The sequence below is a fragment of the Chanodichthys erythropterus genome, chromosome 10 (genome assembly GCF_024489055.1).
Source record: "Chanodichthys erythropterus isolate Z2021 chromosome 10, ASM2448905v1, whole genome shotgun sequence".
NCBI lineage: Eukaryota > Metazoa > Chordata > Actinopteri > Cypriniformes > Xenocyprididae > Chanodichthys > Chanodichthys erythropterus.
The window spans coordinates 59,011,504-59,027,814 of record NC_090230.1 but is presented as its reverse complement, the minus strand read 5'-3'; the positions used below and the strand labels follow the sequence as shown (position 1 = coordinate 59,027,814).

Here is a 16,311-nt window from a genome sequence, read left to right as displayed (position 1 = left end):
ACAATCACCTTTTTCTTGGTCATTTGGGTCATTTATGTGAATCGCACCCCCCACCCCCTGCGACACTGTCACCTTTTTTACTCTGAGGAGTTTGCAGGTCTGCACACATACGACAATATATCATTTGGTTCACTTAAAGCAATTTAAACGACAGGCGGTATTCTGCAAAGTGACAAAAGCGTCAAAGTCTTTGTTCACAATTGATGAAAATCACTGAGTTTGTTCAGTGCAGTCTATATCCGGTACATTAACTGTGACTTTTCAGTGATTAATTACAAATTCATAAGATCTCACAAGCACAGTTAATCATTCATATTTGTTTATTGCAGTTGTTCCCAAACTTTTTGAAATCATTGTCACCCCTTTTAGCTAAAGCATACAATTTTTTTTTTAAGAAAGCAAGTGAAATATGCAATAACATTGTAATAAAGCACTAAAGAGCAAATGAAGGAATGTATGAGCTGTTCAGACAGACACTGATGTTTCGTCTGCTCTATAGGCAAATTCACGCAAGAGAAAACCACGGGGCAAAAAGAATAAAGCTGTAAAACCGAAGATTGATGATGTGACAAACAGTCTGTCCTCTGCACCGCCATCGGATAAGAGCTCTGAAGAAGAGGATGAGAAAGAGGAAGAGGAGAAGGTTTGTGTGAGCTGATATACCTGCTATTGAGATGAATTTTCACTTAGGTACTAGGATTCTCAGTCTTGCAAAGTCTGGATATATATTAAGGAATTTTTAAAAGTGAGTTTTCTAGACCTGGAAAAGTAATGGACATTCATAAATCTTAAACTCGTGAAAACGTCTATAAATAGTAAATTGTTCTTAATTGAGTAGGAATTGCTAAGAAATTACATTGGTGACCTTACCCAAAACTTTATCCCATAATCCCATAATGAACATTTAAAGAACATTCATTTATTGAATCTTCTTAAACTATGGAATGTAATTATTTTGATTTTAAAATGTCATTTGAATGTATATATATATATTATATATATTATATATATTATATTTATATATTATATATATTATATTATATTATATTATATATTATTTTATATTTATATATATATATATATATATATATATATATATATATATATATATATATATATATATATATATATATATATATATATATATATTATATATTATATATTATATATTATATATTATATATTATATATTATATATTATATATATATATATAATATATATATATATATATATATATATATATATATATATTATATATATATATATATATATATATATATATATATATTGACACTGTCGAGAAGGGCAGTACTGCCTTTTACAGCATGATTTCCCAATGCAGAAATTTTTATTTTTATTTTTGGGCTGAATGATGCACACTTGTGTCAATGAGGTCTGATACATCCTACTATAAACCATTTCAATAAGCTTTAGGAAAAAAAACAGCCTTCACAAAAAGTGGTGGAGATATTCTAAATGATGCCCATATCTCTACTTCCTGCCTTTTTTCCTACAGTCTATGTAGCAAATTCATAGTGTGCTACTTATTCTGAAGATTTAACAACATAAAAACCAAATTGGCCATATTTACTTGGATAAATTAACGTCACCTGATCTGTTGTGCACAAGGACTTTCTCCGTCTCTGAAACAACTTTCCTAATGACATAAACAAGCTTGGAAAATCATTATTTGCAACAGTGTATTCTGTTTCTTTTTGGAATGCATCACATTCTGGAAGTTAAATGCATTACCAGTACTAATGTGTTTTCTGTCGTCTTGCAGGAAACTCCTCCAGTGAAGCCACCCAACAGAAGAGCACGCGTGTCAGAGCGGGCAGTAAAAGAGGAGGAAGAGGAGGAGGACGAGGAAGAGTCTGATGAGGATGAGTTTGAGGATAAAGAGCCAGTTGAGAAGGATGTACCAGAGAAAGTGGTTAAGAAAGAGATTAAGAAGGAGAAGAAAGAGGAGGGCCGTGACAGCAAAGAGAGGGAACCCAAAGAGAAGGAGCTGAAGCCAGAGCCTGTACATCGAGAGGAAGAATCTCCTGCAGAGGTCACAATATTTATAATAACACAACTCTAACACACCCTTAAATTATAGCCTTATTTTGAAACCTAGTGAGCTGCCTATCTAGAGAAATTTTTTTGGAAATAAAAGGCCCATTCAAAGTTCAGTTATAGCCTATTTGTATTTTTTTGATTGAATGTCCACATTTACAACGCTCTTTGTCTCACTAGATCAAACACATGTGGTCTCTCATTAGTTGCTCATTTAGAGTTGTCAAAAGTACTTCGGTAACAAGTCGGTACTGAAATTTTAAAAATGTGACACTTTGAGCCCTTTTGAGAAGATTCATAAACACCTCTGATTGGCCATTGTGTTGAAGTGCTCATCGGATATGTCAGTGTTGGCTTCAAAAACATTGCTCAGTGAAGAGTGTCATTGATGACTACTTACACTTACACAGATATACACAGGAGCGTTTGAAAGCAGGTGTCTATCACGGACCAGTCCACTAAAAGGCAGCTGCTTTCAAACACTCCCGCTTTCAAAATGCTTTCAAACTCACACTTCTGTGTGCTTTCAAACGCTCCTGTGCGTTGATCATTGTAGCCAATCACAGACATCCAATGAGTGCGTGAAAACAGTGGCCAATCAGAGGTGTTTGTGAATCCGCTCAACAGCGCTCAAACGGTCATGTTTTAAATTTCAGTACCGATTGGTACTGAAGTCAGTACTTTTGACAACTTTAATCCTAGTGTTATTCTGTGGCAATTCTGGTTTATAATCATATCTCTGTAAATGTTTTATAGCAGTAGAGATATGTATAGACATAGACACAGTGGTATTTCAGCAAACTTCCCATGACAATTGGTGAGGAGACTTCTGTCAGACCCTCTTCTATTCTGAATCGATAAGTATTACAGACCTTTGACAGATTTTAGTAAAAACAGTCCAAAATCCTTCAGAAGTCAAATATCCGAGGTTCAAAAATGCTTTTCCAGGCAGCTTGCTATGTTTTAAGATCTTTGTATCCAGCTATAGTGTTGGATACAACATGTGCATGTATTCAACCAGCCATTGACTCTATTCTCAGGCTGTAGAGGTGAAAGCAGAAGTGCGGGAAAAGAAGGCTGACACCCCTGTGCACACGCCCACAGGAGGAGATGCAATTCCTCTGTCTGAGGAGTCTGAAGAACTGGACCAGAAAACCTTCAGCGTGGTGAGTTTGATGGGCTGGATTCTGAAGAACCGAGAAGCCATGCTCATATTTACATCTGATCCAAACCTTTCCTCAGGAAATCCAAAGCTACTAGCTGCGTTTACATGGACCCTAATGAAATTTAAAGGAACACTCCACTTTTTTTGAAAATAGGCTAATTTTCCAACTCCCCTAGAGTTAAACAGTTGAGTTTTACCGTTTTCGAATCCATTCAGCCCATCTCCGGTTCTGGCGGTACCACTTTTAGCATAGCTTAGCATAGTTCATTGAATCTGATTAGACCGTTAGCATCGCGCTTAAAAATGACCAAAGAGTTTTGATATTTTTCCTATTTAAACCTTGACTCTTCTGTAGTTAAATCGTGTACTAAGACCGGCAGAAAATGAAAAGTTGTGATTTTTCTAGGCTGATATGGCTAGGAACTATACTCTCATTCCAGCGTAATAATCAAGGAACTTTGCTGCTGTATCATGGCTGCAGCAGTGCAATGATATTACACAGCGCCTGTGAGCCCCTGCTTGCACAGGGAACGTGCCTTGCAACCATGGAGACGTTTGTGAGAGACGCTGCGTAATATCATTGCGCCTGCTGCAGCCATGATACAGCAGCAAAGTTCCTTGATTATTACGCTGGAATGAGAGTATAGTTCCTAGCCATATCAGCCTAGAAAATCGCAACTTTTCATTTTCTGCCGGTCTTAGTACACGATGTAACTACAGAAGAGCGCAATGCTAACGGTCTAATCAGATTCAATGAACTATGCTAAGCTATGCTAGAAGTGGTACCGCCAGAACCGGAGATCGGCTGAATGGATTCGAAAACTGTAAAACTCAACTGTTTAACTCTAGGGGAGTTGGAAAATTAGCCTATTTTCAAAAAAAGTGGAGTGTTCCTTTAAAAAAAGTCAGCTCAGCTACGTCAATCAGAATGAATTGGTGAAATCTGATTGAAATTTCATTCGCATAGTAAAGTGTGGCTGAAAGCTTTTCTAATCGGTTCGATAGAACATGTAAACACTTGATCGGATTGAAAACCGAAACTAGAACCTTCTATACATGAGCAATGTCATAGAAATGGCGTAATGTATGATGTGTGAAACAAGCCATTGTTGAATATAGTGTAATAAATGTATCTAATATTTCCCTTCCACTCATCGTATGTAAAAGTGCAAGACCATGTTTTGCTTTGGACTCTCATACACATTTCACGCTCTCGTTCGCACATTTTCAAATAAACCGCACTAACAGAGCAATCACACCAGAATTAATTTTAATCCAACCAAATTAGTGTGAATACACCCTAATAAGACGGCAAACAAATGGCAGATTTTGCCTAAAGGTGGGCAGTTTGTATATCCAAGTAGGCGAAACACTAGTTTTTAGAACAGAAGCTGATGTCCCATTTTCTAAATGCTACTGATGTAGATGATTGTCCTGTAATAAAGCATGTGTGTCTGTATTTTTCAGTGTAAGGAGCGCATGAGACCTGTGAAGGCAGCACTGAAGCAGTTGGATCGTCCAGAGAAGGGGCTATCTGAGCGAGAGCAGCTGGAACATACGCGGCAATGCCTGATCAAAATAGGAGATCATATCACTGAGTGTCTGAGAGAATACACCAACCCCGAACAGATCAAACAGTGGAGGAAGTACGGTCATTTTACCATGAGCCTAACATGCACAGTAGAGCTGCACGATTAATCATTAAAAGATCACAATCTCTATTCAAACACCCACTCGATCTTATTCTTAAATGACAAAGATTCGGCTGGCAGTTAAATCTTTGACAAGTATGATCACCGCAAACATTCAGATCTGTGTTGGTGCTACTGCTGAGCCAGATAGCTGTTGTCATATATAGGCATCAAACAGCTTCACAAACAGTCTTTTCAACCACACAGCGTCATTTGTATTACAATAATTCAGATTATCACAGATATTCCAGATATAATCACTAATATCTACAGTGATCAAAATAGAGCAAATCACCATTTGAGAGTAACTTGGCACTTCAAATAAAGATTGTATCGACCAGTAGGTGGCATCAAGAGACTGTTCAAATATATTTGTCATTGAATCATTCATTCAAGATATTAATAAAAAAAAAAACACTAATTCATCCAGTAATGAAACAAGTGAAGTCTTAGAGAAAGTCATTAAAAAATCGTGCAGCTCTAATGCACAGTATATAAATGAAGGTCATATTGAGTTTATCAACATCTTGATTGTTCCCATATTCCAGAAATCTGTGGATATTTGTTTCGAAATTCACTGAATTTGATGCAAGGAAACTGCATAAACTGTATAAGCACGCCATCAAGAAAAGACAAGAAAATGCTCAGGTATGAACGCGTTAATATTTTAAGAGCGTGTTATGTTTGGATGATTTTGCTGAATTAGTCTTGTATGCTGTAATGCTTGAATAAATTACTTCATGTTGTTATTATTATTGAAATATTGTAATTTGAGGTTTATGATGCTCGTTTCATTTCAGGCAATGGAGCAGAACACTAGCACTGTAAATACACAAAGCTTTAAACACGCAGGTATGTCTGCTCTCTGTTGTGTCTATTTAATTGGTAATTAACATCTATGCATTTATACACCTGTCAGATGGTTTAGTCTGTTTAAACCCCGCCTCTTTCTTATAATCGACTGCTAGCTCGCGTTCAGATCTGCCTTCTAATCAACAACCGATGGATATAACCTAAACCCCACCCAACATTTTTGTCTTTATCGATAATCTGTTTTAAATCATGTGTCGTCATACAGAAGAAAAGATCGGTCAATACTTCTGTTACATAACTTGAATTGAATATGGATGATGTCACATTTCTGTAAATCCATGTAAAGTTGAATGGTGTTGTTTTTTTCAGATGTTGAGCGGATAAAGGAGTCACAGCAGGATGACAGCAGCAGAGACAGCTACAGCTCTGACAGACATCATTCATCTCGCTACCATGAACACAGCAAAGAACGTCACCCTGCCGACCTGTACAGGAAGAGCTCAGACTCCAGGAAGAGACCCTACTCCTCCTTCAGCAACGGCAAAGACCATCGAGAGCGAGAGAGAGAGAGAGACCAGTACGGAGAAAGAGGAGAGCGACAGGACAGCAGGTCATTAAACTTTTATTTTATTTTTTATTTTTTTGCCCTTACAGTCATTGTTTACAGATCTATCTTTTTCCAAATGTGATTTGTAAGAGAGCCCTGTACATGACATGTGGAAGTAAATAGTGGCCACAAATGAAGAATTCATTCCTATGACTTAATTTGTTTCCTCATTTAGGTAAATCATAAAATTGAATCAAATTAAAGCAATGGAACAAATTAGTTCAACATGGCCACGCTTTACTTGACTACTGACTTAACTATGAAAAATGAGGCCTTGAAGTTAAAAAGTTTGAGATCCTCTGTTGTAGATGGTTGGTAATGGTGGTTGACCGATATATCGCCTTGCCTAAATTTGACGTCTGCATTGGCCGATTAGATTTTCTGTTTGTTAGTTCTTCTGATGAAGTGAGACGTTTTTGACAGTGCTGAGAATGCCCGAGTACACAGCGTGGCCATTCTCTGCCATCTTTAGTTTACTGTCTATTAAACAATCCTATCTAATACATTAATTAAACTGTTAAAGTATATGGTATACGAAAGTATTATTAGTTATAGAAAGGAAAATGCTATAATATTTTCTTGTGTACTGTCAGTATTCAGCAAACACTCACACTCAAATTAATTTAACCAAGTCCTAAATATCTAATAATCATTTAATTGCACAGACCTTGCAGACTTTGTGGAACTCAGCTGTGAGATCTTCTCAAGTGTGTATTTGTAGCCTGTGCGTGACGTGAGGTCTGTGCGAATTGAATGCGGACAGAATGGTTCAGCTGCCACTGTAGACGCATGATCCACAAACTTTTGCTGTGTTCATGCCATGTCGTATTTACCGTAACTACGAGATGAGCGTTGTTTGTGACATTCTACTCTGAGCTGTTCTTGGACTCGGAATTATGCATTTCTATGACAACGGCATTATGAATCTGCAGCCGTCACGTGGTACAAGTCGGAGCTCAGAATTTAATTTGTAATTGAGTTCTATTTAATTCTGATAATTCCAACATGGCATTAACGCACCTTTTTAAACCCTTGATTTCAAACTATGCAGCACTTTATCCTGGTGGCCGCTACACCATATTCATGTCATTTTGATTGTGTACTGTATGTAAAATGAATGTTGCCTTATCTTCCAAGTGCACACAAACTTACCAGATTACTGAGTGCCCTCTTGGTCACATTGTTTAATTCCTTTTTATTCATGTTTTTCAAAATTTCAGTAACACTTTACAATAAGATTCTTAGTTCATACATTAACGGATGTTTAACTAAACTTGAATTAACCATGAGCAATACATTAACGTTAACGAAAATTAGTAAATACAGTAGTTTGTTTATTCATGTTCACAGTGCATTAACTAATGTTAACAAGATTTATGAATAATGTATTAGTAAATGTTGAAATTAACATTAACAAAGAATAATAAAGTATAAGTGCAGTTCATTATTAGTATGTGAACTAATGTAGATAAATAATGTTAACGAATGTATGTTTTTGTAAAGTGGTACCAAAATGTCTTTTATCTGTGAAAAATACTATAATAGGATTACAGAATCAAGATGATTCCATCAAAAGTATGTCTGTTTATTTTAGATTTTATCAATTTTTCATAGTCATTTTAAAATTATTTCTAACTTGGTAAATAAATATGAAGTAAAATAAATATACATTTTATTTCAGCATCTTTAAATTAGTGTGAGAATTTCAGGTTTTGTTGTATCAGTAAAATGTCTTGCGTCCAGCTTGGTTGTATCATCATCATCATCATCATCTTCATGTCATAACATGTGTCTGAATGACTCGTTTTGCAGGTACTACAGTGACAGCAAGCACAGGAAGCTGGACGAGCACCGCTCCAGCAGAGAGCACCGATCAGAAAGCAACTCCAAGGACCGAACGCACTCCGAACACCGCTTTCACTCTGAGCACCGGCCCGGCTCCGACTATACGCATCACAAATCGTCCCGGGACTACCGCTACCATTCGGACTGGCAGATGGAGCACCGGCTGTCAGGGAGCGGCCCGCGCTCGCCCCGAGACCAGCGCTCGCCGCTCGGACACCGCTCGCCCTTTGAGTACTCGTCCGACCACAAAAGCACACCCGAACAGGTCTGGAGCAGCCGCAAGACATAACGCCCTCTCTCCCTCCGCTCCACTCTTTCCTGATTAGCCATAGACACACGACACACAGGAAATGCCTTAGGGGACTGTTGGCCGCTGCACTGGGGCTCTGGGAGTGCCACCCTTTCCTACTCACCTTGGAGGAAACACAGATTTACACATATTTTTGTATTTAAGAGTTGGCTGCATTCTTTCGTAGGTGCTGCAGAGTAATTTTTTTTAATTATTATTTTTATAAATTGACTACTTTCCTTTTTTGTTTTTGTTTTTTACTTTGAAACAGACGAATCCATGTTTCACTCTCTCGTGCGACACTGGATCCTGACGTACAGCCGTAAATGAATGCGACGCAGCTTATTTAAGAAGTGTTGAGTGAAAGGACGCTACATCCGCGTGTCGTCTTTATCAGCTAGAGGATGTCAAGGGTTTCTGTTCTGAAGGACTGGGGTTCACCTTCCAAAGTACCTCGTTTACAGTGTTTTGTGACCATTTTGCCAATTTTTATCTGTAATTTTTCTTTCCATCATGCTTGAATTATTTAAATCTGTCTCGGCTGTAAAATAATCTGGACTATTTTTAGTGCGCATCAGATAATGTCACTTTTTCACATTGTACTACTGTAAATTATTGTATAAAGTAAATCAAATGGGCTTTTCTCAGGCTGGTATTTTTTTAACTATTTCCCCATTGACTCAGGCTATTTTCTCTCTTCCTTTTTTTTTGACCTTTTTAAATTGAATCAAAATGGAGTGGGGTAAATATTCCATGTATATTCATTCTGTAGGAACGTTTTGTTTGTTGATCTCTTTGGTTTATCTCTATTTGTAAGTGAAGTAGCCTCACTTTATAATGGCATCATGTCATAAAATACAAACGGTGTATTAAAAAAAGGACATGAAAGGATCGATCATAGCTAGAGGCACTTATGAGCTCTCATTAGAACATTTCCATGATAATCTTTCCTCTTGTTTTCTATAAATGTTGGCAATAATGTACTCTTTTCTATGCAGCCCGAGTGTTTTTCTGGTGACTGGCCCGAGTAAGTCAGAATGCTGTTACAGGACATACTGATGTATATAGATCATCTCCTATATTTCAAATCCAAATTTACACTGAAAATGCATGGATTTTTAAAGTAATTGTTTTATATAATTGTTTATAAAGTCATTAAACTCAAATCACTGTTTTCACCTGTAATCTGGCTTTAATGTAATTTAGTGTGCTTTCTACTAGTTCTTATGCAGTCATTTTCAAAATAGTTTTGGGAAGATACGTGGTTGAATCATTCTTCAAAAGCGTTTGACAGTGAGGTGGGCTGGTATTCGTCTATGCCAATGAATAGACTTTGCAAAGATTTTCCAAAAACAAACCTTTTTAAACAGATTTTTTCACTTAGTTGCTGCTGATGCCACAATGCTCAGAGTAAACGTTTTTTGTTGCATGATGCATTTGTAATGCCAGGAAATTGAGTAGAAGCCAGCAAATTAAGTAACATTTGCCATGTTATCACTGTCATGTGACCTACTAGCCTCAGTTGTGTTGCTTCACTATCATTCGCAAATCCTGTCATGGCCTCATGGGATAGTAAATTGTCCATGGTTGTGCACATTTCAGAATCTCCCCCGAAGAAGCAGGTCATACAGGTGACCCTGAACCCACCTGTTTGATGCATGTGAACAGCATGGAGTTGTGACATCTGCAGGCTCTGCTCTGAACAACTATTCGCTTTTAAACTTGAGTAGCGTCTTCTGCCCTCACACTAGATGCATGCCTCCAGATGTTATGCTGTATGTGCACAGTGAGGTTTCTGATGACACCAATTTACACGCACAAACCAAAAACTACATGCTTTCAAGAGGAAGAAAAGGAATTTAAGAATCACGTCAATCAATTGTGGATTTCAATAGTTTATTTGATGTCAAATGCATAATTCATATGCTTACAGTTCCACTGATATTCTCAAAATAGGCATTTTCAACAAATCTTATCACATAAATACATCTTAGAATGAATATATTAAATGACCATAAGATGCAAGAAACCTATTGGATGACCTATTAATAGAAGCCAAGGACATCTACAGGAAAGATAAGGATGTTTACTGAGACTGAAGCATTGCAGGGTGAGCGTCACTCGATTTCTCTAACATGATATATGCCTTACCTGCATAAACAACTTGGGATTGTCAGCTCTGGAGCTGTCTGATACCATCTAATATGGCTGCCACAGTATAAAGACAGTAACAATAATCAGCCCACTTCCAGTTTTCAAAAATAAGAGCATATAAAGGCAACATTTATTCAGGCAAGTGTCATCCTGTAGGATAAGAAGCAGGTGAAATGGCTGTTTTTAGTAGTTCTTCTTCTCCTCAAATATAAGGTTGGCAGTAGCTTTCTTGGCTGCAAGAAAAAAGAAAAAAAGACTGGATTACCAATCCGTGCATAACTGCTTTCTAACGAAAACCTGCTAGTCATTCTTGGACATATTAATCAAATCACTGATGAAATGCGTTAGGGAAGATCATTTATGATGTAATCTGAAAGCATCTGATTGCTATTCCTCAAATCAGAAGCAAACAACTGGCAAAGATATGAAATGCAACTGGTTTTCACCTTCATCTTTAAACTTATCTGCAGCCTCTGTTGCTTTATCCTGGATGTCTTTCATCACATTGTCAATCTTGGCTTCATTCTTTAAGAAGAAGGGGCGAATGATTCTTGTGTAGAGCAGAACAGAACCATTTGATGGAGTGGGAGCCATGCACCAAACCAAGAAGGCACACTAGAGACACACACAAAAAAAACAAAACGCCATTACGTTCTATTCCACATTAGAAATCAAACACTAAGCACTATTACAAGACTTTAATACAAAAATATTTATTCATGGTTTTGTCCACTGTCCATTCACACAGATGTTTTTATGTTTGTACATCTATCTTACATAGTAAGATATCTTAGTGTTTGTGAACTGTTAATAGGGAAATGATCAAATTTGACAAGTCTGGAATCTATAAACTCAGTCCAACACCAACAACCAATTCAAAAACTTCCTTTCCTCTTATAACTTCATGATTACTTATTCTCTTATTATAAGCTTTGCACCACTTGGTCTAGAAACAATACTTTTTTGTATCTTCAGTGTAATTTTAATTTTAATTTTTAGATTTGTAAAAATTACAGCAACGCCTGCTTTCAGTGTCCACTGGACTCCATCTTGCCGTTTGGTCTGCAGGAGTGTGTCCTGTGTAAACAGCACCTTAGCCAGTTAAAGGAGACTTTGGGAGGCGTTGTGCTTTTGTTTAGGCTTTCCTTGTATTCAGTGTCCTTTAACATGAATCAAACATTTCACTCTTTGTGTCTTTTCATACTGGCCCTGGGCTGACCGACCTCATGAGACTCTTGATAAAAACATGACATGAAATACAATGCCTAAAACCCCCAAAAAAGTATCCGTGTACTTTCTTTTCATTGAGTTGAACATCACCGGACCGGAACTCTGGTTGTCAGATGACAGTCAAAATTAGTTTCTTAGTTTTGCTTTATGCTTTTTTAAGATGAGTTGGAGTCTCATGAATGTGCACGTCTAGCACAGAAATGTATTAAATTATTAAAATTAAAGTTGGCATGAAATCAAATATGGCTGTAAAGTTGGTCGCCATCTTCCATTTCATGCAAACTTTAACAGTGTTGTCAGTATGTTACTGTACAAAAGCCCAGCAGATATCTGCCCAAAATGATAATTAGCAAACTAAATCAACAACTGATGTGACAGGACTACAACATGTTCTTATTACAAAAAAATAAATGAATTGTAGCTAACAATAACATCATGTGCTGTCCAATACCTTTCCCAAAAAGTAGAATGGGAACCAGGAGAGGAAGATGTCAGCGAAGAACTCGGCGACGCTGAACACACCATAAACCACCCAGTAGGTCAGCCATTTGGTGTCGTCGTCTTTGGTTGCACTCTCGATGGCTTTGATTCTGCAAATACATGAAGAGTCACACACAATCGGACATGCGCACATGTAGTGTGCTTCCTCTACAAGCTGCTTTTCATTTGAGATTTACTAATATTAGATAACAGACAGAAGATAAAGAATTTGATCATTTAGAGCTTCAGATAGTTGCTTCTCTGTCTTAGTTTTATGAGAAGACCAGTGAAACTGATAACTAATATTTTAACCCTGTATTAAAGTCTGACATATGAAATAATAATCTGGTTTTAAATGGAACAGTTTACAGAACCTTTAGACAAAAAAATAGTTTATCATAAAGTGACATGCTTTTATAGCTAATGTACGCTGCAGCACAACAAAGAAAAGCCGCTGTTTGGATTTAAATAGGCAAAAGGGTTAGTTCACCCAAAAATGAAAATTCTGTCATTAATTACTCACCCCCGTGTCGTTCAACACCAGTAAGACCTTTGTTCATCTTCAGAACACAAATTAAGATATTTTTTGATAAAATCCGATGGCTCAGTGAGGCCTGTCAGATGCCCAGAAAGTTACAAATGACATATTTAAAACAGTTCATGTGACTACAGTGGTTCAACCTTAATGTTATGAAGCGATGACAATACTTTTTATGCACCAAGAAAACAAAATAACGACTTTATTTAACAATATCTAGTCCACGAAGCTTTGAAGCTTTACAAATCTTTTGTTTTGAATCAGTGGTTTGTAGTGTTTCAAACTGCAAAGTCACGCCCCCCAGTGGTGAACTATTGACATTTCAAAACGCTTATGACATAAAATAAAGTCGTTATTTTGTTTTTTTGGCGCACAAAAAGTATTCTCATCGCTTCATAACATTAAGGTTGAACCACTGTAGTCACATGAACTGTTTTAAATAGGTCTTTAGTAGCTTTCTGGGCATCTGAAAGTATTAATTATCTTGATGGCAATGCAGGCCTCACTGAGCCACTGGATTTTATCAAAAATATCTTAATTTGTGTTCCGAACATTAACAACGGTCTCATGGTTGTGGAACGACATGAGGGTGAGTAATTAATGACAGAATTTTCATTTTTGGGTGAACTAATCCTTTAAGAGTCCATGATTGGACCATAATTGCAGTGATTATTATGTTTCTAGCATAATATATATGTTTGGCAACAGTTCTTCTAACCCTAATTGATGGTGTGTGGCAGTGTAGAATGACATAGTGAGTATAAGGAGCTCAAACTCGAGGAGGGGAAAATATTCAGTGGAACAAACTAAGCAAAATGCTTGAAAAAGCATTGAAAAAAGATAAATTTCTGATGTTTATAATGTAAATCAATGAGATCTTTATAACAGTATAATTACTTACATAAAATGCACATATCGGTCGCCACTCTACATCCACCAATAATATCTTTGTAAGATGATATGTAAATGCTTAGTTTTATGATCAAGGCTCTGTATTTTTAAAACATATAATGCAAATTAAATACAATGACTGAGAGATGAACAAATAAACCTTCCTCAAAAAGGCAAGAATTATGTTTGATACATTTGAACACAATGTTTCTAAAAAATATATATGATAATCAAGTAAACATAAGCTGCTTTGACCCAGAAAATATTCATCTTGAAATACCACTAAAAATATAAAAGTTATTCTTATGTTTACTTGATAAAAATCAGTAAAGATTTCACATCAAAAAGACACGTGAACAACGAGATGAAGGTGGGCATTTGTACAATTACTAAAAGACTTTTACTTGCTAAAAAATGATAAACTATCAATGACACAACAGAAGGCATGTAGTAGATTAAGTAAAACAGGTTTTCCAGCAAAGTTTTATGTTGATCATTTAGAGAGATTTGCGTGTCGAATATGATACAGTAGGCTTCACTGAGTAAGAGTTCAAGTGAGCAGCAGAACCGAGACACAGGAGTCACGAGGGCTTCTGTGGTTTGGCATGCTCAACCCTAAACTGCCGATCTGCACTTGATGATAATACAAGATTCTGAATTCAAACTCATTTTCATAATCCGGTTTACAATTACATTCATAACGGCATGTTTAATGGATTGAAAGTTCTATTCTTTGAAATGTTTACGTTCTTGAATCACCCTGAAAAGCATTTTGTTTTGTGAGATAACCAGTGAAAGAAACCGTGCATGCCTGACACACCAGGACAAACCACACTGGAGCTTCCCTTGACCATATTTGATGTGCTTTACGCATGTGCGCTGCCGCTGACCAACGTTTATATCTCAGTAAAAGCCTAATTAAATCTGTTCATCATATAATGATCTTGTCTCTTTAGAAGACTTTGATTAAGCTGCTTGATTCATATGGATTAGTTTTATGACCTCTTTATAAGCTTAAAAATTTCAGCCATGCTGATATTCAGAACAACATATTGTGAGTGTGATATTGCTTTTATATAATAGAAATTAAGTTGCAAGAGAAAATAAACTACCATAAATTTCAGCTCATTTATACATTCCTTAACATGATTTGTTTTCCCCCTACATACGTTTAGCCTACATTTGATCAGTGAATCAGACATGGAAATATATTACATTTGTTATTATATTAAATTTACATTTTGTTGAATGACAGGAGCTGGTGATAATACATTGTTGAATAGCCATATTCTGTTGGTTGAGATGTTTATTGGATGGACAGACACTAAAATACTTAATGAGAGACTGAATTAATATAAAACTTGACATTGTGAGTATAGGCCTGATAAGCAATAGCTTCTGCTTACTCCTTTTTGGTCACTGTAAGACGTCTGTTTAAATTATTTGGTTAATCAAATATAGTTATATTTTTTGAGTTTATGGACCAAAGTGAGTAGAACAGACTTATTCACACATCCCATTGATTTAATCGAGTAAAGATGTGCATAAAGATATATCACAACAATGTAATCAGATATTCGACAATAATCATTTGAAAAAATTAAGGTTTTGAAAATGTTTAACGTTATGTGATTTTCGGTGTACACTTCCTGCTGCGTACTAGATGCGCGCCGACGACAACTGCTGTGATGACGTCAGTGCCCCGTAACCGCTTTGATGACGCAATCACCTTCCGTGTGATGCCAGGATGAACAGAAAGATCAATTACTGTTTTAACTCACGATATGTACGCAGGATAGACGAATCCAATGAGATTACAAAGAAGAGAAGCGCCGTATCCGATCACCAGATAAACTGCAATGAACGCGATGAGAGCTGCAAGACAAAAGACAACATCAGCCTACTATCATCTGTCAATGTTTTGATCTATTACCTTATGTGAAAAGGTTATTGGTTAAACAGCATTAAAGCGACAGATTAAACTGGTAAAGCGGTTGTTTTCCCCTGGTCTAATGTGTCCGACATTACGAGCATACATGTGTTTCTGGTTTACTCACCATACGCGATGTAGGACCTGCTCACTCCAGTCTTCGCCTCTATCTTCGCCAACACGTCCGTCATGACATTCTTCTCGTTAAGGAACTTGTCGAAACGTTCTTTTAGCGCGAACGCCATGATTTGTCTGTATTTATGACTGCTTAATTATAGTATCAAATATAAATCATGAACAGCAGCTTAACTCCTGCTGCTCTCAGTTCAGTGTGACTTTGCACGCTGAGGGTGTGACGTCACGGCGGCACTTCCGCGACCACACCCTTCGTAACGGTGTAAAATGACAGCAGTGCGAAAGAACGGCTTTTCACTATTTAACATTTAAAATTAAGTATTAACGTTACACTAAAAATACGTGTAGTATATATCTATTCGTGGTGGCACTGACTGCACGAAAGGTCGAATACATCGAAGTTATCCTTTATTACAATTTTGATAAGGTGTTTAATGTTATAACCACATAGCATGATCTTTGTAATACAATCTTCTTCAAACAG

At 36.8% G+C, this 16,311-nt stretch overlaps 2 protein-coding genes across 2 annotated transcripts in view; one reads left to right on the top strand and one right to left on the bottom strand.

Moving 5' to 3' along the window:
* Window positions 1-9,642, top strand: part of chd1 (chromodomain helicase DNA binding protein 1) — a 29,013-nt gene extending 19,371 nt beyond the window's left edge. The window contains exons 30-37 of the mRNA XM_067398401.1: window positions 500-643; window positions 1,785-2,054; window positions 3,100-3,225; window positions 4,692-4,870; window positions 5,464-5,563; window positions 5,716-5,767; window positions 6,098-6,338; window positions 8,148-9,642. Of these exons, the coding sequence (XP_067254502.1) occupies window positions 500-643; window positions 1,785-2,054; window positions 3,100-3,225; window positions 4,692-4,870; window positions 5,464-5,563; window positions 5,716-5,767; window positions 6,098-6,338; window positions 8,148-8,469 (1,434 nt within the window). The 3' untranslated portion in view covers window positions 8,470-9,642. The remainder of the gene's footprint in view (window positions 1-499; window positions 644-1,784; window positions 2,055-3,099; window positions 3,226-4,691; window positions 4,871-5,463; window positions 5,564-5,715; window positions 5,768-6,097; window positions 6,339-8,147) is intronic.
* A 706-nt stretch (window positions 9,643-10,348) lies between these two features.
* reep5 (receptor accessory protein 5) lies at window positions 10,349-16,088 on the bottom strand. The gene is made up of 5 exons (XM_067398400.1): window positions 15,820-16,088; window positions 15,544-15,637; window positions 12,305-12,443; window positions 11,070-11,238; window positions 10,349-10,856 (listed from the first exon to the last, which is right to left on the bottom strand). Exons 1-5 carry the CDS (start codon window positions 15,935-15,937, stop codon window positions 10,807-10,809), a joined length of 570 nt encoding a protein of 189 aa, XP_067254501.1. The 5' UTR covers window positions 15,938-16,088; the 3' UTR covers window positions 10,349-10,806.
* Window positions 16,089-16,311: the final 223 nt, after the last annotated feature.